Genomic DNA, 24397 nt, shown 5'->3' on the forward strand with positions numbered 1-24397 from the left:
GGTGATTTATAGTTATGAAATACTTTCATATATAGTCTCTTTTCACTTTTATATGTGTATTTCCTTCCCAGGCTGATATGGTTTAAGGATAGTAATTATGTCCCATGCCTATGCATTCTATTCCCAATGCCCATTTTGATGTTTGGCACTTAGTAACTCCTCAGTAAATATTGGTTGAATGAATGAATGACTCTCCACTATAAGCATTATTTTACTAAGGTCCATATTCTGAGTATCTGAGTGTTTTTCCAAGACCATGTGGTTGGAATCAGGACTAATAACCAGGTTTTCTGATACTAAAGCCAGTTCTCTTTTTATTACACCATTGAAAGAGCTATTGTAAGGACTATATTAGGGAATCAATAGGAAAGGAATAATTATAGTGAATTACTGCCCTGATGTAACCAATAAATAGACTCCATGTACCTGTGTAATTGGAGAAAATTAATAACCATATCCAGATCGAGGGCTTGAAATTTATCATAATCATTAACTTGGAATACTTAGTCACATGGTCTTTACACGAGGTTCATATGGTGAAGGAGATATGTGAATTATGAGGGTGGATAGTGTTGCAGGAGTGAAGGAATGAGCAGGAAGCAGTTTCATTCAAATAGAACTGCTCTTGCTAAGGTCACTGGTAACCTTCTAATTGCCTTTGACGATATATACCACTCCTCCCCTGACTTCAGTGACGCCTTCCTTCCTGGCTCTCCTCCACCCCACCTTCTTGTCAGCCTCCTGAGAAACTCTTCCCTAACACAGCAGCAGTGGAGTGGAGATCTGAAGAAAGTCATGAGCATTCTAGAAGAAAGATCCCAAGAACTGCCTCAGACACCCACCCATGCTCTACTCTGCCCACCCGCCAGGACTGGTTGATATTGATGAGTCCTTTTTACCCTTTGCTTGTCAATTTGGGGGTCTTATCCCAGTTTTCTCACCAGAGACAGATCTCCACCACCTCTGGCCTTCATTGAACAACTCCTGCTTTCTGGGAGGCTGGAGAAGTCAAGGTCACTGCACAATGCCAGCTCTGGAAAGCTGCAAATCCTGACTCCCTTAATGGGCCAGAGAAGTTGAGGTTGTTAAGCAGCCTGAACAAAGGAAAGGTCTTTTAAGGAACTTATTTTGAAATATAAAGATAGTTTGCTTACGTTCAAACTCCTATCTTAGTCATTTTTGTGTAACCATTGCAGTTTCATATATCACAGATGTTTAATCACACTAACAAATGCTTTTTTGGTAGAATTGCTGCTTGTTTCTTGTTGAATTGAGGCAGATCACAGATTCCTGAGCACATTGTTGCTCAAGGGGCACCCTCGCAGCTTCTTTGAGACACCCTCTGGGAGTTTTCAGATTAACCCCATCATTCCCTATAAGCTTGGTCAACCTTGGGTATCTAGAAGACCTGGCATTGCCCCAGGACCATCCTTAGATTCTCCTTCCTTCCCAGATCATAATTTCGTTGCCGGAATATTGGTGTTTCTTGAATAGTTCATTGAATTTGGAAGAGAATAAGGTGGAGTGTTTACAATCAAGATAGTCTGGTATCCTTGTGGTGGTCAGCAGCATCCTTGGGGATCCTGTACTCACTCTAGATGGATGTGGAAATTAAACTCCATCAGTGCTTGTGTAGTAAACAAATAAGTGAGGACACTCGGATTAACTACAGGAAAATGAGTTGTCCGTGACACGTAATGAACTCAGCAGCAGCTATGGGGCACGGATGATGCATTAGGAAGAGTATTGGCTGGTTATTCTTTCCCTCTGAGTAGTCTCAGTGCCAAGGCCATACAAATTTATGGAACATACCCATAACGTTCAGCGGATAAATGGCATTTAAAAAAGAGAAATGAAGATGGGAAAAAACAAAAACCAAAGAAAAAGGCTATGAGAGGGTAATCATGAGCTAATACTGAGTCTTGAACATACATCTTCATTTTTAATGTGGGAGATAGCAACTCAACACTGAAGGGACTTGAGGGAGGGACAAGAGGGTCCCATGTCTGAGGATGGAGTTGATGACAAGTTGTAGCCTTTAATATCTGATGATGAAAAGGGATCTCCTTTCTTTGGGGTGAGTCCCCGATTCCCATTTTACATTTGTGGCGCAATTAGCAGGACCCCTCTTCCCTTTGCTTGGTCTCCTCCGTTAGAAGAATGCCTCTGATATGTAATATTTGTTTGAAAACCCAAAGAAGCGTGTTTCCTTTTGAGGTTTGCCTTACTTCTTATGTTCTGAAGTTCATTCTGGACCTCAGATTTTGCTCCGAGCAACAAAACCGGTTGGATTGTACCAACGTAACGGAGCCGTAATTTTAGCCAACTGTTGGGGGTGGGGAGATAGTTAAGGTGTGTCATAGTTTCTGTGGTTTCTCTGTGGAGTAGAATTCCCTGCAAAGCTTTTCCATGTGGTGTTTTACTAGCTGTCTTAAAACTCTCTGATGCACGGAGCAAAACCGAATTAGGCTCATGTGCTACATCAGTGGGATGGGCCAAGGACTCTGAAAAACGAAAGAAAAACGATCAGACAGCCAACCTCAGAGGCTAAAGCATCCAAAGAAGATCGGCAGGACATAGCCAAATTCAAAACTAAAGAAGCAACCAGCTCTTTGAACCCATTTTTGCCGAAGTTTCTAGGGGAAATAAGAATTATTTAATCTATTAATGTTTTACCTTTGCACGGTACGTTACAGTTTACAAAATGATCCTGGGTGTGTTTGTTCAGAGGAGCCCTGAGAAAAACCTTTGGAAGCTTGTATTGTTAGGCTTATCTTTATAAATGAGAAACTGAGGCACAAAGGTAGTTCCAACGTCATTTGTCTAAGAAACCACAGAGGCAGAAGTGAACAACACTTCAAGGCTCTGTGTCTTTGCACCAGAACTTCAATAATTTTAGTTAGTGACCACATCTAATGTTCATGAAGAAGGAAAACCAGCCAGATAGCACGTGCGTGCACAGTGAAGACGGTTCTGGACGGCTGAGCTCTCATCAGTGAACAGAAGACATTACAGTGCCGTCTACCTATCAAAGGAATATATCCTTTCTTTACTTCAAATGCTCCATGATTCAGAGGCATAGTTCCTTCTGAAGTTCTGAGTGCACCTGATAAAATGCCACATACTTAGCTGTCCTTCCCATTCTAAACATGTGTAAAAATTTCTCCTTACTGTGTGGTTTTGGCTGCTAAGTTCAAGAAACATTTATTGAATGCTACGATATGCCAGGCCAATGAGCAAAGTAGGAAGTTATCTAGGTGGTATGATTCTAGGGGAGCCTTTTCCACTGGCCCAGACCACTGCTAACATACCCCCGTTAGCAGGGCATCCCTTTGAGTTAGGCCAGGGGTCGCTCAGATTCTTTTTCTGAAAATGCAGATAGCATGGAGAGAAAAAAAAACCCAAAAAACTCTAAGATGGTCCCAGCCACTAATGCTGTGGGGTATATTAATTTGTCTAGTTAACAAATCAAGTATTAAGGCCCTGAGCTGAATAGGAGGCGACGTGGATAAATTGCATTCTGCTCAGGGGAAGGGGGTGATGAATTCTAGAAAGCCCTGTAAGGGGCCCTGAGGACCCAGAATATAGCCACAGGCCAGGGACTTGTCTGATCTGGAGAGAGAAGTGCATGAACGCTCTCTATCAAAAATAAACTTTAATCACTTCGTTTTTGTTTTTAAGAACTAGCCCTGCATGGTATCTGGGCTTTAGGTCTGCGTCCATACAATTAATCAGATTAATATTTGCAATTCACATACCAAACGTGTGATCATGTTCTTATTTTTTTAAGCCCAGTGAGCGGGTCTCCGTCTCTAATGAGAATTAGTCCGGTGCAGCTGTCTGCCCCAGCCCTCTGTGCGGCTTCCTCCGAGCTCACTGCCTCCTTGGTCACCTCTGCCCTTCTCTCCTGACTCCGGCCCACATCTCTTGCCCAGTTGGGGATGAGTCCGTGTCTCTGCCTGGCCTCTTCCAAGCTCAAAATGATTTCAAGCCCCCTTCTGCCACACTCTCGCGTTTTTTCCCACAGCTCTGCAAAGAACATACCTTTAGAATTTTAAGCATAGTATGTTCGTGACTTTTGCCCTGTCTTCCAAGGACCTAAGATGTTTTAGAAGTATATCAGTTAATAAGTTTATCGTTATCAAAGAGAGTTATTCTACAGATTGTCATTCAAATTAAGGTTTTCTTTTTCATGATAAAGCTGTTGATATTCTGCTTGATTTTTTTTCTTGATTCACTCATAAGCTCTCCCCACTGGGAACAACATGTATGGAATAACCATATTTGTTTTAATGGCTACCAAGAACAGAAGCCCCCACCAAAAATAAGATCCATGGTGATGCCTATGATCATTCCTAGGTGCTGTGCTCAGAAGGGCCTTCTGTAGGTTTACTCATTCTGTCTTCACAACAATCCCATGAGGCAAGTACTGTGGTTATCCTCATTGATACCTGAGGCACAGAGAAGTTAAGTAACCTGCCCAGGGACACACAGACGATGCATTAAAATTTGAATCCAAGAAGTCGGCCTCCTGAGCCCAGGCTCCTAATCACTATGCCACGAGGACCTGCACCTCTCCAGGAGGTCACTGAAGTGTGACGGAGTCTCACCGCCTGTGGGTGAGAGGTGCTCGGGGACCAACCTCCCCCCGACCCCGCCACGGCAGTGGTCCAGTGAGTCAGATGCCTGAGTGGAAAAGTATCCCCGAGGTGGTCGGGAGGAAAGGAGAGCCTTGGGTTGGGTTGGCCCAGCTCTTGCCGTAGTGGCCTCTCTCTCCTCACTCTCGTCTGCTTTTCATGAAGCTCATTTGGGAGGATAGCACTTCAGACTGGGTCACACCAGAAACAGCATGGGCAGACAGTATCACTTCACACAGCACGCGCTGCACAACATATATGGGGGGTGGGGAGTGTGACAGATGGAGAGAAACTGCTTGGTCCTCAGTATTTTTCCAGAGACGGTCTTGGCATCTCTATGTCAGTCTTAGACGCATGGGCCTTCCTGGGGCGGGGCCCTGACGTGCTGGTAAATGTTTACCCACCGGTTCTCTAGGGGCAAAGCCCTGATTCATGGCATTTAACACTGCTGTCGTTTCGATACTCCCACCATGGGGGGGATTTCACATTGTCGCCACAACCTCACCGGGCAGTCGGGAAGAGTGGGGGCAATCGGACCCAGAACACTCCTGCTGAGGGTCAGAAGGTTAGGACGGATGGGGCAGCGATGCCCCATGTGTCAGGTTCGGATTCTGCACATCTGGCCCCTGATACCCTGTGCGGCTTCTGTCTTTCCTCCCTCCCCGCCCCACCCTAATATTCTCTGGCCATAAAATCAGGCTCGTAAGAATTTCATAAGGACCAAGAAAGAGAAAGGAGTCACAGGACTTGCAGCCTGTAGGCAGTTGGGTGGAGGGCAGGAGGGAGCAGGCCATGGAGGTCCCTCTTGTTGGGTGATGGGAGAAAGCAGAAAAGAGAGGGAGGAGTGGTTTTATAGCCCATGCATGTTTGTATGTGAGTCTTTGGCTCTTCCCCTCTTATCTGGAAGAGCTGCCTCCTTCCCCTACCATCTGGTTGCTCGACTGAGCCACTCCCAGGAAACCTGTTTTAGCGGAGGCACAGCTGCAGGGCCTAACGCCCCAAACCCTTGTCACGGACGCCTGCCATAAACCATGCTGGATCAGATACAGCCTGTTCCCCTCCTAAAAGGCCTCATAGCTGCAGACCGTGTGCGCATCACGGTTTCATGATATGCTACCTTCTAGTGCCTTATGATTTCACAGAGCCAAAGTCTCGCCATCCAAGCACATTCTCTGTTGCCTTAAAATATTGATCAACAGATATTTATAGAGAGCCCTGCTCTATTTCCCAGTTACTGCTGGGCACCATGAGGTACAAAAGCGATTCAACCTAATTTCTGACCTAAAGAGCTCATGATCCAGTTGAGAACACATGACAGCCACATGAACCAATTCCTAAATAAGGAGCAGTTATAATAGTATGATGACCACGTCAGACTACAGTATTTATCAGAGATTGTGAGGCATCTGTAGTTAGAGAAGAATGTATAATAAGAATTTGTTTAGTAAAGGCAGTCAAAGCGGTGAGGTAACTGCATATCCTGGGAAATTGTATTGTTCTTGTTTGTTAGATAACAGCGTGTACCCATTTTTAATCTATATTCCTAACTTTTTTATAATTACAACCCCTTTTTAACACATACGATTGTAGCAGCCGGGTCTATGTAATAAAAATATTTCTTCTGCTGGCCAACAGCCCACACTAACACTCTTTTGCTGATGGAGATCCAAGCCTCCTTTTGAAGGAAAAACCTGGTATGAGAAAGACGTTCACAAATCCCTGTCCCCTGGCAGTAAATCTACTTAACAAGAAGGTCGTCTTTTCAGTGGAGTATCGACCTAAAGTACAGGTTTGCTTATCTGGATGGTGTTCAATAGCTCTGAAAAGAATTTGACTCCTCAAATGCCTCATCGGTTTTATTCGGGGCTTTTACATCTCCTCCAAATAAAAGTTGTGACAGTTCTTGGTTCATAGAGCTCGTCAGGATCAATCGGTACTAGGTAGCGGACCGTGGGAATCTCATGGCAGGTCTCTGAGGGCAGAAGGCCCCCTGACACAGGCCAGCGAAGGCAGAGGGAGAGACCACGTGTGTTGTGTGGCATTGCCATTCCCCTACCTGATTATTTGTGCTAATAGGAGGAAGCTATCACATTCCCGTGGGCCAAAAGCTAGTTTTCACTTGTTTTTGAAAGGGTTTTTGTAACTATCTTAGGAGGTAGGAATGCCGAAGTGAAATCTGGGGAGTTTGCCATATAGGAAAGGCAAGTCGTTATCAATCTACCCTGTGTGTCTGGGACAGTAGGTGCATGTGAGACAGCCAGGGTCGCTGCATTAACGTGAATACTTTGTCGCTTCGGAAGGCTGGGATGTCTGTGTTTGGGTTAAGACGCCCTGCTGCTAAGCTTCAATTAGGTGAGGCTGGTAAAGTAAATAGGAGGTAATGGATTGTGTCCATACATGACTTCATTCCATCCTTGGAATGACTTTATCGATAACTGCTGGAAGGCAAGGCTCAGCTGTAGCTGTGTCCAATATACCTCCAGGCAACAGAGAGCTGACTTTATTTGCTAAGGTGTTTGAGGTGTGCCCAGGCTAAAACCCTGGATCCTTCACCATCAGATACATCCAGTGTAGTTTTTCTAAGACGATGAATGCTTTCTTTGTGTAGGCGTATGCTAAGAGTTACCCCAAACTTCTTGAATTGTGTTAAACAAACCCTCCTACGGTGGCAGTTGGTCAGAACTCACCAGAGTGCGTGCTATGTGTTCATTTCTCCCCTATGGTCTGTCAACATTTGTTTTCTCTGTACTCAATTTCTCTTGGTGCCCTGTGAACCCAAATTTAAGGACTGTGTTTAACGGCATGTTGGCGGGCGGGGGGGAATACAGGCGGAGGGGTGTTTTTAATAGCTTTTTACCAAATCTGTGTCCCATTTTTTCCAAAACAATTTCCTATTTCTAAAACTGCTGCCAGTTCATGGAAATTTGTAATCTACAGTTATCCTGAAGTCCCAAGAGAAAGATTCAGAAATGATCTCCACAGAGCATTGTTCATTAAAGGATTCTTCCTAATTAGACCCCAGGGCAATGACTTGCTTTTCATTAGTTGAATATTGTGCATTTCCTGACATGTCGCTGCCCCCTAGTGCAGCACGCTAGTGAGTGCATCCTTCTCTGCAGACATTCTTGATTTGCATTATTACTGTCTGATCAGTCCATTTCATGCTTACCTGGGTTCTGGCAATGTGATCAGACACTAATCCATGACTCAGATAAAGTCCTTCATGGGTCCCATTTTTCCAAACAGATCCTATTCTGGGAGCAGGAGTTTGGTGGGCTAGCGAGTGCAGATGAGAAAAATGGAGTTTCAGCTGGACTCTCCAGACCCCTTCCAGTGGAGAGACCGGGCCCAGAATTTTCAGCATAGTGCCATGAATCAGAGGAACAGATCTCGTGTTAAGGTGCATCCAGGGCAAAGTAAAGAACACTCGGCTTGGAGAGAGACAAGCTTAGGAAATTTCCTTAACCTCTTTGAGCCTTTGTAAAACTATCATCGATTCAAAAAAAAAAAAAAAAGTAATCTTAAGATGTCTTAAGGATTTACTACATCATCTATTTTTGAAGGTTTTATACACTTTAACATGTGATATAAATCTTCATCTGTTATGTTTACTATGAATGAGGTAGCCATTAGGTGCAATTTAAGGATTATGCAAAGGCATTCTGACCCCAAAGGCTTGCTCTCAGAACCGTTTCAAAATGATCACAAAATTGTAAGCCATGTATGTGGTCTCCGTGCCAAAATGACCTTGAACAAGTTGTTTCACTTCGTTGGGTCTCTGTTTTTCCATCTATAAAGTATTAGTGCACCTATTTAAAGGGATTACTCAGGGATTCAATGAGATAACATATGCCTGGCACATGGCAGATTTCAATAATTGTTAGTTCCTTCCTCCTCCTCCTCCTCCCTTATTTTTTTCTGGTCTGAAATAGTCAACACCTGCCTTTGACACCTGATACTAATGGGTAGATGGTGCCTAGATGGTGTACCGTGATGCCCTCTTTCTGAATTGTCCCCCAAAGAGTGGAGCGGCAGTCCTTCCTTGTCCCCATCAGCTTTCAAATATTGGCGAGGACATCTGCCCTGGGGAGGGGATAAGGTAGAGGTGGTCATTAAAATCTTCAGTGTCAGGAAGTATAACTGACAGGAAGCTGGGGGTATTGCCTGTTCAGGAACCGTGTACTTTCTTGTGAGAATAAAAGAGATTTTCCTTTTTTAATGATTATAGTTGCAGTGTTGACTGGGGGAGCAGACAAGAGATAAGAAAGGCATCCAATGCGGGAAAGGTCATTTGGTGATAGTGGAATTTTTTTTTTTTTTTGTCAAAAGAATACATTATAAGTGTCATACCTACTTTGAAAATCAGAATATTAAAAAAAAAAAAACAAAAAAAAAAACAGATGCTCAGTTTTCCCGTGGTGAATTAGCAAACAAACCAAAAAGGTCTTAAACCCAATATAACAGAGGCAAACACATCGAGCCACACCTACACGTACATATGCACACACACGCACATACTTTGTAGGTAAAATACACATTTTTCTGCTTTCATGTGTGGTTTTTGTTCTGAATGCAACATTGGTGGGTTTTGTTAGGTAGTTAGTAAGTTTCTGTGGAGAGAAGTAAGAGACCTTTAAGGATACTGATTATTCGATGCTAAAGAATTTGCACTGAGGTCTTTTCTCCCTCCTAAACCCTAGTTCTGTCATCACCCTGACCATGGACTGGACAGAAACCACAGAGCACCACAGAAAATTATGCAATTCATTAAATTTGTGTAATATCCTTTCACCTCATCGTAGACGTTGTTTTGGAATCCATCAACAAGAAGTTTTACTCTTTTTGAATCAGATTTCTAGAGCAGAGCTAGAGGGACGTTAGGTATTACCCTGTCCGAACTCCTTTATTTTATAAATGGGGGAAGTAAGGCCTAGAGAAGACACGTGGTTAGTGTGCCCCCCTTTATTATCTCTCTTTCCAAATGTCTTTATCAAGTTTGCTTCTTCCATCTCCCCATAGGATTGTGAGTGTGCAAAAGCACTAGACCTGGTGTGCCTGACCTTGACACCCAGCACCGCACAGTGGGTAATTCAGTGAATTCCATTCTTACTCTCCAGCCAGCTGTTTCTTCTCAAGAGAATTTATCATTATAATAGACAGAGAAAGGGATTACTGAATAAGAATATTGTAACATTTAGTAACATTTCTTTAAATTATTTGATGCAAATTTCATGTCCGAGTGTAATATTTTAGCCTATGTCTGGGAGTGGGGGGAAGTATTCGTTTGTGAATTAGCAATGAGATTCTCGTGTTACATGAGGAGGAAAAGCTGTGTTCTAGTTCCGTGCTTTACCAAAACTTCAGGGATTAAATTTTTACCCCATATAAAAGCCCATTCGGCAACTCATTCAATGTTACCCAATATTCAACAAGAGTTTATTGAGTTCCTACTATGCTCCTAGCACTATTTATAGTCTTAGGATGTATCAGAGAACAAAACAAAGATTTCTGCTTTCAAGATTATTTCTTAATATATATTTGTAACATGAAACGAACTATTTCTTCCTAATACCAAATTACTCTTGGACAGCATTCTTGTGAAAGCATGCCATTTTTAAAAAGTTGTCTGCCTTAAAATTAAAGGTCTAGTTTCAAAAGAAAATGGGTTTTTTTGGTCGAGTTACACGAAATTTGGTGCAACACTGCCGCCTTGCGGTCACTTGAGTCAGAAATTTGTACACACTATATATGCTCAACGCTTACCTTTAAGGTAGGGCTTAAAGTGAAAATTACCTTGTTTTTTTGGTGGAAGCCTTAGACACAAAACCTACCCAGGAGTATTTATCATTTAATTCCTTCTGTTTTTTGTTTTTTGTTTTTGTTTTTTTTTTGTTTTTTTTGAACAGAATGATTGGAAGGGCTCCATCGCTTTTGTAGTTGGAAACCGGATTGAGGACGATCTTCCCATTCGAGCATTGACTCTTGCCGTCCAGGTCCCTCAGCGCAAATTCTTCAGTATCGTATCATGGCAAGACATTCTACAGCAGGTACCTGTCCCTTTCACCTCTAAACCCCTTGAAGACTTTTTTTTTTTTTTCCTAAAATAACAGAATAAAGTAATAAACTAAATAAGACTTTCCTATTCTTGGGCTGTTGGGTAAATTTGGGTGGATTCTTTTAAACAAAATTTAGCTAGAATCAGTGTGAACTGTTTAATCGGGAAGAATTAGTTTAGGCCCATGAATAGTGCCCTTTCTACACGCATTCATTTGACCAAACCTCTGTAGCCATCCCAGACTCCCTGCTAGGCTCTTTGAGGAATTATCTATTTAATAAAAGATTGAATAATAAAAGACTAAACTATTTACTGTTCTAGGAAAGTCCATAACAAACCAGAAGAATTAAGTCTACAGAGAAGGCTAGCTGTCAGAAGTCAGAGAGGAATGACAACATAGGAAAGTCCTGGCAGGTGGTGCATATGCCTGTAACTACTAACAGCTTTACCAAAGTGCCTATAAATTTTTTACTTAATTAATGAATATCTCTTCCTTGCTAGGTTTCTCAACCCTTCAAGTCACCTAAGTATTTGAAATTTACATATACCTAACTATTCTTTAAGTGCGCTTCTCTTGTTCGTGATGAATTTGATTTTCTTACAGATCAATGAATCAAATGCCCTTCTTGGAACTACATCTAAGAAAGCAAAGAAACCTGTAGGCAATAGTGCTCCCTTATATTATGAGGTAGGTGAACATCTTTACTGAAAAGAGTTTTGTAATTTTTAGAAAATGAGAACTGAAGTGGTGATCTGATAGTCACTTTTTAAGAAGTTTTTAATTCATTCTTTGAAAGCAAGTTCTGGGTCCTCATTGGAGCTGCCTGAGGGCAGACACTTAAAAAAAATCTGCCTCCATTCTAACAAAATCCCTCTCTAGGAATAAAATTGTAGATTGTCGACACCATCCCTGCATCCAATTGATTATAAATCAGAAGTTTTTATATTCAAAAGAGTTGGGTCATACTTTTTCATGGTAATTATTAAGTGTGTGATGATATTAAAGGGAGCTGTGTTATTAGTGTATTACAAAGTATTAGTTTCACCAAAGGAACAATGTAAAAATGCCCCAGAAAGTGTTTCCTGTACAAGACAGAGACACAGCTGTTACAATTTTCCATCAGTTTGTGAAATTTGGGCACACTTCCATCCTACTTCAACCAACATGAAATAATGATAATTTTTAGATTAATGGTCCATTCTGTCCCTAGCAGACGCTTAACACAAAAGTCTGGCCTGGGTGACCATTGGGTTTATGCAAAGACTTAGAACTCATGCTCAGTACAAGGGGATTTCCTCTCCTGCTGCCTTGTTAATATCGAACTTACAGCTTACGAGAAGCTATAAAAATCCAGTGATTAATTAGAATATCACTTAAAATTTGTCAGGCACTGTTTTATGGCTCGTCAGACTGAAAGCATAAAGATTTTTGGATCTTTCTAAGACAAACTTGTTTGCACTTTATTTCAGTGATCTAATAAAGTTTTTATGTGTCTCAGGTCTTGGATGATTTCCTAATGGCCGCTTTAGTATTGCCTGAGTACTATCTGAACAAGTTTCATTGGATTTATTTACGCTTGACAGTACGGTGGATTTTACATCATTAACTCTTGCCATCCTACTCTTACTATCACGAAAAACTGATTTTGTGCTGTTGGAGTCAAATAACGCACGTTTCCCCTCTTTTTATGATGCTCTGGATGTGCGTGCTCCAGTTGAAACATTATGTGATACCTGGATTTAAAATATTGGAAGTTTTCTTCTGAAGTAGCCATAGAAAACCATGTCCAATTCTCAGGCCTGGGACCAATTAGCCCCCAAAGGACTCTTTCTTCTTCAAAGATGCTCAGTAAAAATCAGAGATGATAACAGGCCAGTTTTGATGTCTAATCTGGACAGACATTTTGACTTGGATGTGGGATAGCACAATGTTACAAATCCAGAGTTCAGTTAGAAAGCCATTCCTCTCCAATATGTGCTGTGGCTCTGGGTTGTGAATCCTTCACTCAGGGGAGGTCCATTTCACATCTGGCTCTGCCACATTCTTCCAGTGGAGCATTTGGGCACTAAGCCTCCCACACCCCCACACATACCCTTTTCTGAATGGTTCCAGAAGAAAAGGGAAGGGAGAATGAGCACCACAGAGATTGGCCCTTGGGTATACCAGACATGCATCAACTCCAATTGCTTCAGTAAAAACAGATATAGAACATGAAACAAATTCAGGCTCTTGATCAGCGTCAGCCGAGGACAGAATGCACATCGGGAGAAGAGGGCACATTTCCAATCTCAGTCCCTTCACGCTTAGGACATGTTCAGAAACTCTGTCACTTGGTACCTCACCCCAAGTGAATTGAGAAGCTGCAGTCCGTGTCAACTGAGAACTCCAAGGTAGTTGTGAGCGGTGACCGTGAAAGAGGCGCAGAAGCCAAACTCTTTTGGGACTTGTGTTTGAGGCTTATGAGTCTATTTCTGCTTGAAGTCTTGCACAATCTGTAGCAACTAGGACACATGGCACAGGTCAACTCCCCAGGAGCCTCTCTGGGGAGTTTTTTCTCAAAAGAAACTCAGCAATGGGGAAGAAAAGGTCACCTAAGAAAATCACTTATGTGACATGTGATATCCATAGAGTTGTGTCTCCTCCATTTTGGAAGGAGAACTCAAGGTAGACACTATGAAGACCATCCACTTACGTTTACTTCTATTGGTAGGATACCCTCATTGGCCTTAAATCAGAGCCTAGTTGTTCTCACTTTAAACATGGTTCTGACCAGTTTGGCTTTCTGGTTTCCTTGCCTGCAGTCAATTAGGAGCAGCAAATTAAAGTGAAATGTCACCACAGTGCAGTTCATCCATGAGTAGTAAAATAGCGTCAGAACCACATTACATATTTCCAATAACGACTTGCGATGTCTGGGCCAGCAAAGACCACATTCCTAAGTGATTTGCTCAGGCTTTCACTTGGATGGCTTGGTGTTGTGTACACACAGCCTCATTTTGAAATTGTGTAATTTCCCCTGAAACTTTAGAGTTCATTGAGCCATAGTATTGTATATATGAGAGAGTCTTTATTTATAAACCACAGTTCTTTGAAAATGTGCTTAGATTTGTGCTAATGTAATTCCACAGAGACATAGCTACAGCCCATTTGTTCGTTCACCATCTCTTGTCGGAAACCATGTTCTGCTCTATCAGGAACTATTCTAAGGACTCTTCTGGGAATGGGAAAATATTCACCTTTGTGCATAGTCTCAGGGATGTTAGCTATTACTTTATTATAGTAGTGGTATATTATTATTTAATATCATTATTTAATAATGATGATGAAAATGATGATCCCATGCATTGGCCTTACATACGAACATACTTTCTAGCTTGTAATCCTATTTGAGGATGCGGACTTCTATGAAAATGGATATACAGATATTGTCTGTATTATATAATGACCAGTTTTACCAAATAGTGGCATTTTACCAAATACCAAACAATTAACAACTACATTCTTGTTCAACACTAGGGGTTTAAACACGATCTAGACAATGGGTGGTGGGGAGAGATGAATATTATAAAGACTGTAACTTCAAGAAGCTTGAGGATTAGTTACGGGGAAAAGGGGGGAAAATATATCCTAACACACAATAAATGGTCAACAAATGCTTATTAAAAGAGTGAACAATACAGTGCATCGAAGTCCCTGAGAGACAGATGAAGTGTCATGGGCATTCAAAGGAAGATGAGCTTACCATTAGCTACTGTGGGGTGATGGGTGAGATCTAGAGGAGCCTTGTGGAGAAGGTGGCATTGGGAGGGAAAGCAAGCGTGGCTAATTTTGATCTTGAACATATATTATGCCAATTAACCCATATCACAGTTCTAAAAGGAAATGTAAATATCCCCATTTTACAGATGGGGAGATGGAGGCAGAGAGAAGGTAGGAAGTTTACTAATTAGAATAGTGAAGAACTTGAATTTGGCCATAGTTAAGTACATAGCCTCAGGTTGTTCCTCTTTACCACAAACCTGGTACTTTTCCACTGGGCTCAAATCTGTCCACCCTCGGATAGTAGGTCCTGGTGGTCTTGACATAAGTAAAGGCATAGGAGAGGGAGAAGGGTGAATGTGTGATAAATTTGTAATTAGATGGTATAAGATATACTCAGTAGGAAAGGGAAATCCTATACGTATTTGAATTACAACTTTAAAATCCTGAATATGGATATCTATGAGGAAATATTTCAAACACTCCATAGAATCCATGCTTTAAGATACACTCTTGGGCTTAAATTTGTTTACTAAATGTGCACAAATATTTGGCTGCATGTGTCTGTTTTATGGCCCACATAGAGAATCTGACTTGTTAATTTGCAGGTTTATTCAGTCCTGACCAAAACTAAAGAGGAAAATATTAAGGATCATTCAAAGCTAGGTGCAGTGTTCCCTATGAGAGAGGTCTATGCATACCTGCAAAGATTCTCCCAGCTGCAATTAAATCTGAGACACAGTATGTGTGCATTATAAGAGATGCACAAATTTTGGACTTTGACTTTGTGACTTTGATAAATTAGGAAGAAAAAAACTACCAATTGGACAGGTTTTTTTTTTTTTAACTTCTCTGAAATCTGGGTAAACTGTCTTAAAAGTTTTAGGTTCCATCCCACGGGTGTCTTTATTTTGTGATGGTGAATATCATACCTTCTACCTAGAAATGAGCATCCATCCACACATCCAGTGTTTGCCTGCCTGTATGACTTATTCGGAAAAAACAAATGAGGTCACCACAAAATTTTTTAAAAAACACAAAAGTTTGCTGAAACAAAAAAGTATCTATAAAGAATAAAAGTATTTATAGCCTAGTTGGTGATTGGCTTATTTTAAAAATTGATCAATTCTATACAACAAAGATCCTGGACAATTTGCAAGATTATGTAATACAGTGCGATTTTATGAACACAAATAATTATTAGTTTTCCTCTTTACTCCTATCGGTAAAAAAAAATAATAAGACCTTATTTTTTAACTCATAGGTTTTAATTAAAATATTTTTATGGGCTTTTCTATTGGGAGATCATTCTGAGAGATCATTGAATATGGAAAGATTTGTTTCTGATGTTAGATTTGAAAGTAATGAATCAAATGCTGTTAAAAAATATATGGGTTGCAAATTTTATACATAAAGATCTAATTAGTTTCATCACGTTTTTAAGATAGTTTGCTGGTATATTGGATTAGTATCCCCAGATGTAATAATTTCATTTTGTTGGTTCCTATTTCTATGTGTGTAGATATATTCTTCGGCTCTTTCCCGAACGTGTATTCATAATAATTCACAAGTAAGAACACAGACTTAATTATAATCCAGTTGCCTCCCTTGTCCACATTTCTAATAGGAAACTCATTCCTTTGACAGTGCTTCAAATTAACAGTCTATTCAATGGAATTGGAAGCCCTTATTTTTGGGGGGGTGTGGCCCTTGTCAGAATGAAAAATGGAAAACTCATGCTTCAGAGATAGAAACAAATAATATGTGAAAACATTTAAGAGGTTTGAAGTTATTAAAATGGCAGATCTACTGGGAACAGAAAGCAGTATGTCATGGAAGAAACGAAGGAAAAGGGAGTCAGGAAGCATTCTCTGGCCTTTTCAATCCTGCGTTTTAAAACAAAACAAAAAAATTCAGGAAGAATTGGAAGGTAGCCAACCTAATGCCGTTATTTCATAGAGCTTAGGGATACACCAGGAAATTACAGGCCAGTTAGTTTAACTTCACTTGTAGGGAAAGTATTAAAAACTGCTGCAGGAGATCAAGTAAAAAGATGCTTAGAAAAGCACAGCTTGATTAAGGCAAGCCTGGCCAGCGTGGTTTTCGGAAAGGGAAGGTCATGTCTTAGGAACTTGTTGAAATTCTTTGAAGCTATTATGGCCAGTACAGTCTTCAAAGAATACAGCGAGGCCCAGGATCTGCGTATCTTTTCCGTTCCACGCCAGTCCTTGAGGGACGCTTGCAGAACGTGGCCCACATCAGGGCCTCGGTGCCCCGAGTTTCGAAACCACTATCAAAATAGTAGAAAATAACCTCCGATGGAACATTTTTAAAGCTGGAACCAATTAATACAACCTGATATTTATAAATGTAAAATAAAGACTTGGAACAAAATTTAGGAATATTGAGCTGTAACAAAGAAGTACTACATTGGGACTATAAAAACAATCTGGGGAGTTACTGTGCCAAAATCTGGGCTTTGGAGGCATTTCTCGCCCGAAGAAGGGAAAATGACGAGAAGTCACAGTGCTAGAAATGGTTGTAGGGGAAAGAGTTATGAAGAGTCACAACCAAATGAATTTTGTCAAGATGGGAAAAGGAGCCGTCAAATGTGTTAACAACCCTGGGCCTCTACAGTCCTGGAGAAGGCCAGAGCGGCCCAGCGGAGAAAGTTTAGTTGAGGCTAGTCAGTGAGGGGGTGGAAGTTCATGGCCTCCATTGCCTCAGGAATGGGTTCCTAGGGAGTGAATATATTTGCCTCTCAGATCGGAAACCTGGAGTTCTGTTTTCAAAGAAAAGCACAACTCAAGCAAAGGTGTTGGAAAGCATCCAAATCATGCCCCCCAGCTCTTTTCCACCCTGGGGCACAGGCGGCTGGCCAGGCCCATGCGTTCCAGGAGGAGGCAAGTAGTGGTCCCTGGTGAGGAGTGGAATCAGAAGCTGAGGCCCCTGGGATTCAGCAGCAGGAAACATACACCATCCAAGTGCCATCCAAGTGATAGAGACGCTGGCAGGACCTTCGGTCCATGGGAGAACTTCCAGACAAGACAAGAATCTAGTCGAGAATTCCAGGACATAGATCTCACTGGAGAAGAAGCCACAAGAACAAAGCAAGGTTCAGCTTGTGTGAAGGGCAGCCATCACAGTCTTAGCTGGGATGAATTCTGGAACTCCCCCAACACTCTACATTCCATGCCCACCATGATTGGAAGGATGTCAGGGAGGGAATCAGAGAGACTATATCATTCTAGTCCTGTACCTAAGACTGTGAATAATCTGTCTTTATATATGGCAATAATAATAGTTATGATTTATCGACTCCTTCGTTTATTCCAAGTCTCATGTGCTTGGTGCTTCACATGTATTAGCTAACCTAATCTTCTCAACAGCCTGCCAGGAGGTACTTACAAATGGTGAAAGTGGAGCCTCAGGCAGGTTGAGTAACTCAGTGACTCAGAAGCCTCTGTCCCCTCTGCTTGTATCACATAAAAATCGAGGATAAATAGTTGAGATTCTGCAAGTGGTTGTTGTGGTTTAACATTTCTTGAATACGAGCTACTGTTAGCAATTAGAATTAAGCTCTAAAGCTCTCAGTCATTCTGTGATATGTTTACTGCTCTTCCTGCTGCTCAGGCAAAAACACTGGTATATCTGTATGTGACAAAGCTGCCAAACAATTTTAGTCCTATTTTTTTTTTTTTTTTTTTTGAGCCACACTGATGAGTAGCTCCTGCCCAAATGTTTGGAGCAACTAGGACTTCTAATTCTTACAGTTTAGATTTATATGATAAAGGTGACTAAGTCTTTCCTTTGGGAGAAGGAGGATGGAAGGATGGGAATTGAGAGGGAAGTTAACACATATATATGCATTAGAGATAAAGGTGTGGAAAGAAAGGGACCTGTCTGAAATCCTACACGATTTAGTGAGAGTGAATTTCATCTCCCAGAGTGCCTTCTGCTAGCTTGGTGAGACATGTACTTACTGGTTAGATGCGCTGATCCAGACCAGTCTGCCTGGGCTCATGCTCCGATTCCACCACTTCCTGGCTATGGGATCTCGGGCAAGTTCCTCTAACTCTGTTGTACCTGTTTTTTCCTCTGTAAACTCAGCGTCCATGGTGGTATCCGCCTCACCGAGCTGTAGTGGTGATAAAATGAGATCGCAAATATAAAATACGTAGCATAGTCCCTGTCCTACAGTAAGTGTCCATTAAAGTGTAGCTAGTATCGTTTATTATTATCTTTTCAATTTCTATTCTCAGTCATCGTGAATGTTGGAGTTTTGGACTTCAGGAAGCATGAAAGAACTAGAAACGTCTGTGAGCAGCGTGTTTTATTTTTAATTTTATTACAGTGAAAAACACATAACATCACATTTACCATCTTAATTATTTCTAAGTGCACAGTTTAGTGGAGCTCAATGTACTCACATTGTTGTGCAACCAGTCTCCACAACCTTTCATCTTACAGAACCGAAACTTTATATCCAGTAAACATCTCCCCCTTCCCCACTTCCCCTAGGCCCTGACAGCCATCAGTCTACTTTTTTTTTTTTTCTATGAGGTGGACGACTACAGATGCCTCATAGAAGTAGAATCACATAGCATGTGTCTTTTTGTAACTGGCTTATTTCACTTTGCATAATGTCTTCAAAGTCCATTCATACTGTTGGATATGTCAGAGTTTCCTTCCTTTTCAAGCTGAATAATATTCCATGGTATGTATGTATAATATTTCACTCATCCATTCAACCATGGGTGGGCTCTTGGGTAGCTTCCATCTCCTGGCTATTGCGAATAATGCCGCTATGCCATAACTTTGGTATGCAAATTATGAGCATGTTTTCAGCAAGTGGAATACAATTAATACAAGGTAAGTTAATCACTAGGTGAATGAAGAGAAAAAAAAGGCAAACTAATGGTCAAAGGGTATTTGGGTTGGGGCGCCTGGGTGGCTCCGTCGGTTGAGCGTCAGACTTCGGCTCAGGTCATGATCTCACGGTTTGTGAGTTCGAGCCCCGCGTTGGGCTCTGTGCTGACAGCTCGGAGCCTGTAGCCTGCTTTGGATTCTGTGTCCCCCTCTCTCTCTGTTCCTCCCACGTTCGTGCTCTGTCTCTCTCTGTCTCAAAAATACATAAACATTAAAAAAAAAAAATCAAAGGGTATTTGGGTTATTCCATTATACTAGTCTTCGTGGCCATGATGGAAACTAATACACATTCTTCTTCTTTGTTATGTCATGTAATGGATAAATATGACTGAACACCCTGAGGGATAAACAGCAGTAGTAACCATTTCTAAAATAATAATTATAATAACATCTCACATGTAGATAAAAAGAAGGATTTCAAGACTCTTTCATTATATCTTCACACCTTCATGTGAGCTGAACCAAATAGCCAGTAGTATCTCCGTAGTGTAAACGGGAACATGGAAACATAGGAACCTTAAATGATTTGTTCCCTGTCGCCAGCCAGAGCTAAAATGAGTGTCAGTCCTCCTGATTCATAGTCCAGGGCGCCACTCCACACCCAACAGAAAGCAAGCCTCACTCATTAAGAATTTCTTGTTGATTCTTGTATTTTCCACAAGACAATTTTAGACAGTTTAGAGATACAAAATTTGTATTTTGTTAAACAGATATTTTAATGTGCATTAAAAATAAAAATGAAATACTGACTTACAAAATCCCCAACTCCGTGGCTTAGGATAGAGCTCAATTTTTTTTTTTTTTACTTGCTCTAAAGTTTAGAGGAAAATATTAGTTGCCTAATACAGGTGGTGCCCAGCTTTGGCTAAATCATCAAGGGATGTTCAATGACCAAGGTTTAGGAAATGCTTCATTTTCATGTATTCCACAAATATTTGAGCGTCTATTATGCACCAAATCTATGACTGAGTTTGCCTTGGTGAATAAAACAGATATAATTCCCTGCCCTCGCACAGTTTACATCCAAATAAAGGCAGGAATTAAGCAAAGCTCAAACAAGCAGACAAATGTATGCATGATTATGAACTGGGACCATTGCTTTAGATCAGAGAAAATGCTTTAGACTGATTGGAGATGAGCTGGGAGACAAAAAGGAGCCAACTGGAAAGAGTAGGGGAGAATATTCAGGCAGAGTGGGAAGCAGATGCAAAGAACCTGAGGCAGAAAAGGAAAAGGAAAGATGTTGGCCTGTTAGAAGATCAAGAGGCCACCGAGCCTGGAACCTGGAATGTGAGGTAGAGAGGAGCAAAGGTTGGACCTTGGGGCACTATTGGGTCCTTGTTAGGAAAGAGTTTGCATTTTTACCTCATAGGAAATGGGAAGTCATAAAGTCCTTTAAAGGGGGAAAGTGACACAATCTTGAGTTCTTTTTAAAAGAACTGTTTTCCCTGACTTAGTAGAGGCTAAAGTCTGGGATTGTGATGCCTCCCATTTTGGTTTTCTTTTTCAATATTACTTTGGCTCTTCGGAGTCTTTTATGGTTCCATACAAATTTTAGAATTGTTTGTTCTAGCTTTGGGAAGAATGCTGGTGCAATTTTGATTGGGATTGCATTGGATGTGTAGATTGCTTTGGGCATGGAGGAAGGTACTTGTTGGGATACAACGGGGTGTTGTATGGAAACCAATTTGACAGTAAAGTATATTTTAAAAAAATAAAAATTAAATTAAAAAAAAAAGTTTTCCCACTGCTAAGTGAGGGCCAAATTGGGATGGGGCAGGAAGCAAATGTGGGGGTGAAGAAAACGCTTAGGAGACCCTGGAAGTTTCCAGGTGGAGACAGAGAGTGCAGACAGATTGGAGGTATGTTTAGGGGGAAGGCTCGGCAGCAGGGCCCCAATGTGAGAGGTGAGGGGTGAGGGACAAGTACGCATCAGAAGAGACTCCAAAGTCCTGGCTTGGGAAACTGCGCAGAAATACCTTCTGATATAGAGAAAATTGGAGATTAAATTTTGGGGAAGTTTGAAAGGACCGTTTGGGATAGGTTAACTTTGATACTGTAGGAGAGATATCTAGGAAGGAGATATCAAAAAGGAAAGCAGATGTTTGAGTCTTCTTTCCCTTTTCGTGTTCTCACATGCCTAGCTTGGTGATGGTGCGTAGTCGGTGTGGAAGAAGTGCTTTTGGTCTGAAGAGCTCGCTTCTTCAGGCAGGGCTGGTGAGGGTCCCTCGTAGAGGCAACGAGGCCAGTAGAGCACAGCCCATCTCGGCAGTGCTCCCGGGTACCAGCAGTTCCCGGCCCTTCCATCCTCCCTGGATGGGTTCCATGTCCCCCATAGTGGTTTCCTACCTGTGGCTGTCAGCCCAGTGGTTTACAGCTGTGCTTGTATGTGTGTGATTTGTGATGTCAATATTTGTTTGCTATAAATAAGCTCCAGAAGAGTTTGAAAAACCAATGCCCCGGAATCCCCTCAATCCATCCCTCTTCCTTTTGAATTTTCCTCTCTGTCAGTCTCTCACATCACCCTGCACTAGCCCTCTGCTCACTCAGCAGACATTGACCGAGTTTTTGTTGTACGCTGGGTAACGGATGCAAGATCGAACTCAACCCCGTCTCTGACCCCCAGAGCTCGTAGTGGATAATTGTGTAAACAACGTATTTGTTTCCTGCTATTTCATTTTAATACCTTGTAGTCAGTTTGATGTGAGAGTTACATATTGAATCCCCGGTTATAACTGAGTCTGTTCTTCATTGAGCCCTGTGGCTGACACTACTCATTGTTCACAACTTCCAGCCAAAAGGGTAATGGTCCCCTAGACGGGGTATTTTGGAAAGAGGAGAGCAGGAGGGTAGGACACACCAAAATAGTCAAAGATGCAACAAAGATACAGAAAGCCTGTTCCCTTAGAGGCAGAGAAAGTATTGCTGTAATTGAAGTATGGTAACAATTTTCATGTTTCTACGTGTCTTTAATATGACTTCTATTTCTGAAAATCTTACTCTTTCCTCGATCTTTGGTTGCAAGGAAAGGAAGAAGAAATGCCAAACTAAAGGGGCAAGAATTCACTATTAGAAATTCATTTATATTTCTTGAAAAGCTACTGTGCGTATTAAAACCTCAGTGAATATCTGAGTGAATGAATTTCAGATAGATATTTACATATTAAAAGTGCTCCCATTCTTCTGTTTCACAAACACGATCAGCCAAAAACAGCCCTCAAACCTTGTTAAGTAGCAAGATCATGTAAGTTCCGAACAACACGTCCTCTGTATTACTTCAAGAAATGTATAAAATATATGTCATTGCAAATTTAGTACTTCGAAACATAGGAAACCAATCCTATAAAAATCCTTACCAAGAAAAAGTGAAGTTGTTCAATAAACCTCTTCCTTTAAAACTTTCATATTTCAACTTCATACTTACTTGGATTATAATGTGCATAAGCATTTGAAATCTATAGAACAGTGATGGTGACCAGAAATGCCCTGCATAGTGCCCTGTACTGCCCCCCACACTCCCAAACTATTAAGTTTATCATTATCCTGATTCTGATTAGTCTTTATCAAGAATTTACACTGAAAAAAAAAAAAGAATTTATGTAAAAAGACAGACTCCCTCTGGCCTCACTCATTCATCAAGAAATCTTTAATTAGATTATCTTATTTGTCAGAAAGAATAGCCAAGTATTTTAGTGATTCTGAAATTTTTTAATATTATCCTTTTATTTATCTCGGGAGCTACAGAGAAGCAGAGCAGAGTCTGATAACCTGTGACTTTATCACAGGCCATGACCACTGGCCTCTGTGAGGAGGCGGTGCTGTCCTGTGTGCTCAGAGATTCACGTGAGGAATATCACTGAAAAAAGAAAAGGATAGATCCTATCTGGATTTAATACAGGGGGCTAATATATTACTTTTTGTAACTAATAAAATTTCAAGGACTGACAGCAAATTTCTGATTTGCTTTTCCCCCAGTAACATGTCTGCTTTGAATTATGCAGAAAGAATTCTTCTTCCTGCCAACTTGTTTCAATTCCCTGTGCGAAATCATCCACAGAACATTGTCAGAGGTTTCCTATAGAAGTTCATTTCAGGATTCCTCAATCAGTGGGAGAACACACACACACACACACACACACACACACACACACACAGAGTCCTTTTCCCCCTGTTTTGGAGTAAGCAAAGGAAAATGTATTCCATTGGTAAGGACTGTGTCTGGTGCTTTCCCTTTCTGAAAGCAGAGACAAGGATTAGTCATCAGATGAGGGAAAGACGTTTTCGCTCTCACCCCCGGCCAGCGTCCTGTTTTATGTATGCAGGCCCGCCCTGTGTGTAGGTGGAGTAGGCAATTGCCGTGTGATGTGATTTAAGAGGTGCTGGAAGTCCTGCCTGTCCAAAAATAGCCCCCACAGCCGCCTGTTGAGTTCAGGCACAGTGTCCATAAAACCCCAGTTTAAATGAAATGAAACTGCATTTTCAGGCTGTTAACCCCTTACATCTGTTATCCCATCAGCATGCCTTTATTTATCGGAGATAAAAGTTGGACCCTGGGGGGGATGTCCCTGCATAGGGAGAGCAGGGGACGGGCTCGGCAAGGTCCAAGACTTCCGGGAATGGGACAAGAGTCACCCACCGTCCCCAGAAGCAATTTCTGCATAACCATGGTTGAGTTCGTTGGAACTACACCTCTTCCACATCCATTTGGTCAGGGAGTCTGTCTTTTTTGAATCACTGTTGGATGGAAGATGACATTTTCTCAAACAGGCAATGTTCTTTGCTGCGACCCTTAAAGAAGGCAAGAGTAACAACAGCTCACATTTGGAAAATGCCTCTTTGAGTACAAAATCCTTTCACACGCCATGTCAGATCCGATCCAGACAACAGCCTTGTGAGGTGGACTTAACATCTGACTCCTCTCAGGTGGCAGATGGGGAGAGTCTCAAAGATGTTAAGTGACTTGCCCCACCGCCAGGAGGCAGCTAGTAACGGCAGAGCCCCGCGTTGGAACCCAGA

General features: G+C 41.5%; 1 protein-coding gene across 4 annotated transcripts in view; it reads left to right on the top strand.

The window, feature by feature from the left end:
• The window catches only part of SPAG17 (sperm associated antigen 17), a 242230-nt gene that overhangs the window by 21858 nt on the left and 195975 nt on the right, over positions 1–24397 (top strand). For all 4 annotated transcript variants that reach the window (XM_058716054.1, XM_058716052.1, XM_058716053.1 and 1 more), the window contains exons 2-3: positions 10544–10684; positions 11297–11380. In XM_058716054.1, the coding sequence (XP_058572037.1) occupies positions 10544–10684; positions 11297–11380 (225 nt within the window). The remainder of the gene's footprint in view (positions 1–10543; positions 10685–11296; positions 11381–24397) is intronic.

Source organism: Neofelis nebulosa, chromosome 2 (assembly GCF_028018385.1).
Source record: "Neofelis nebulosa isolate mNeoNeb1 chromosome 2, mNeoNeb1.pri, whole genome shotgun sequence".
NCBI lineage: Eukaryota > Metazoa > Chordata > Mammalia > Carnivora > Felidae > Neofelis > Neofelis nebulosa.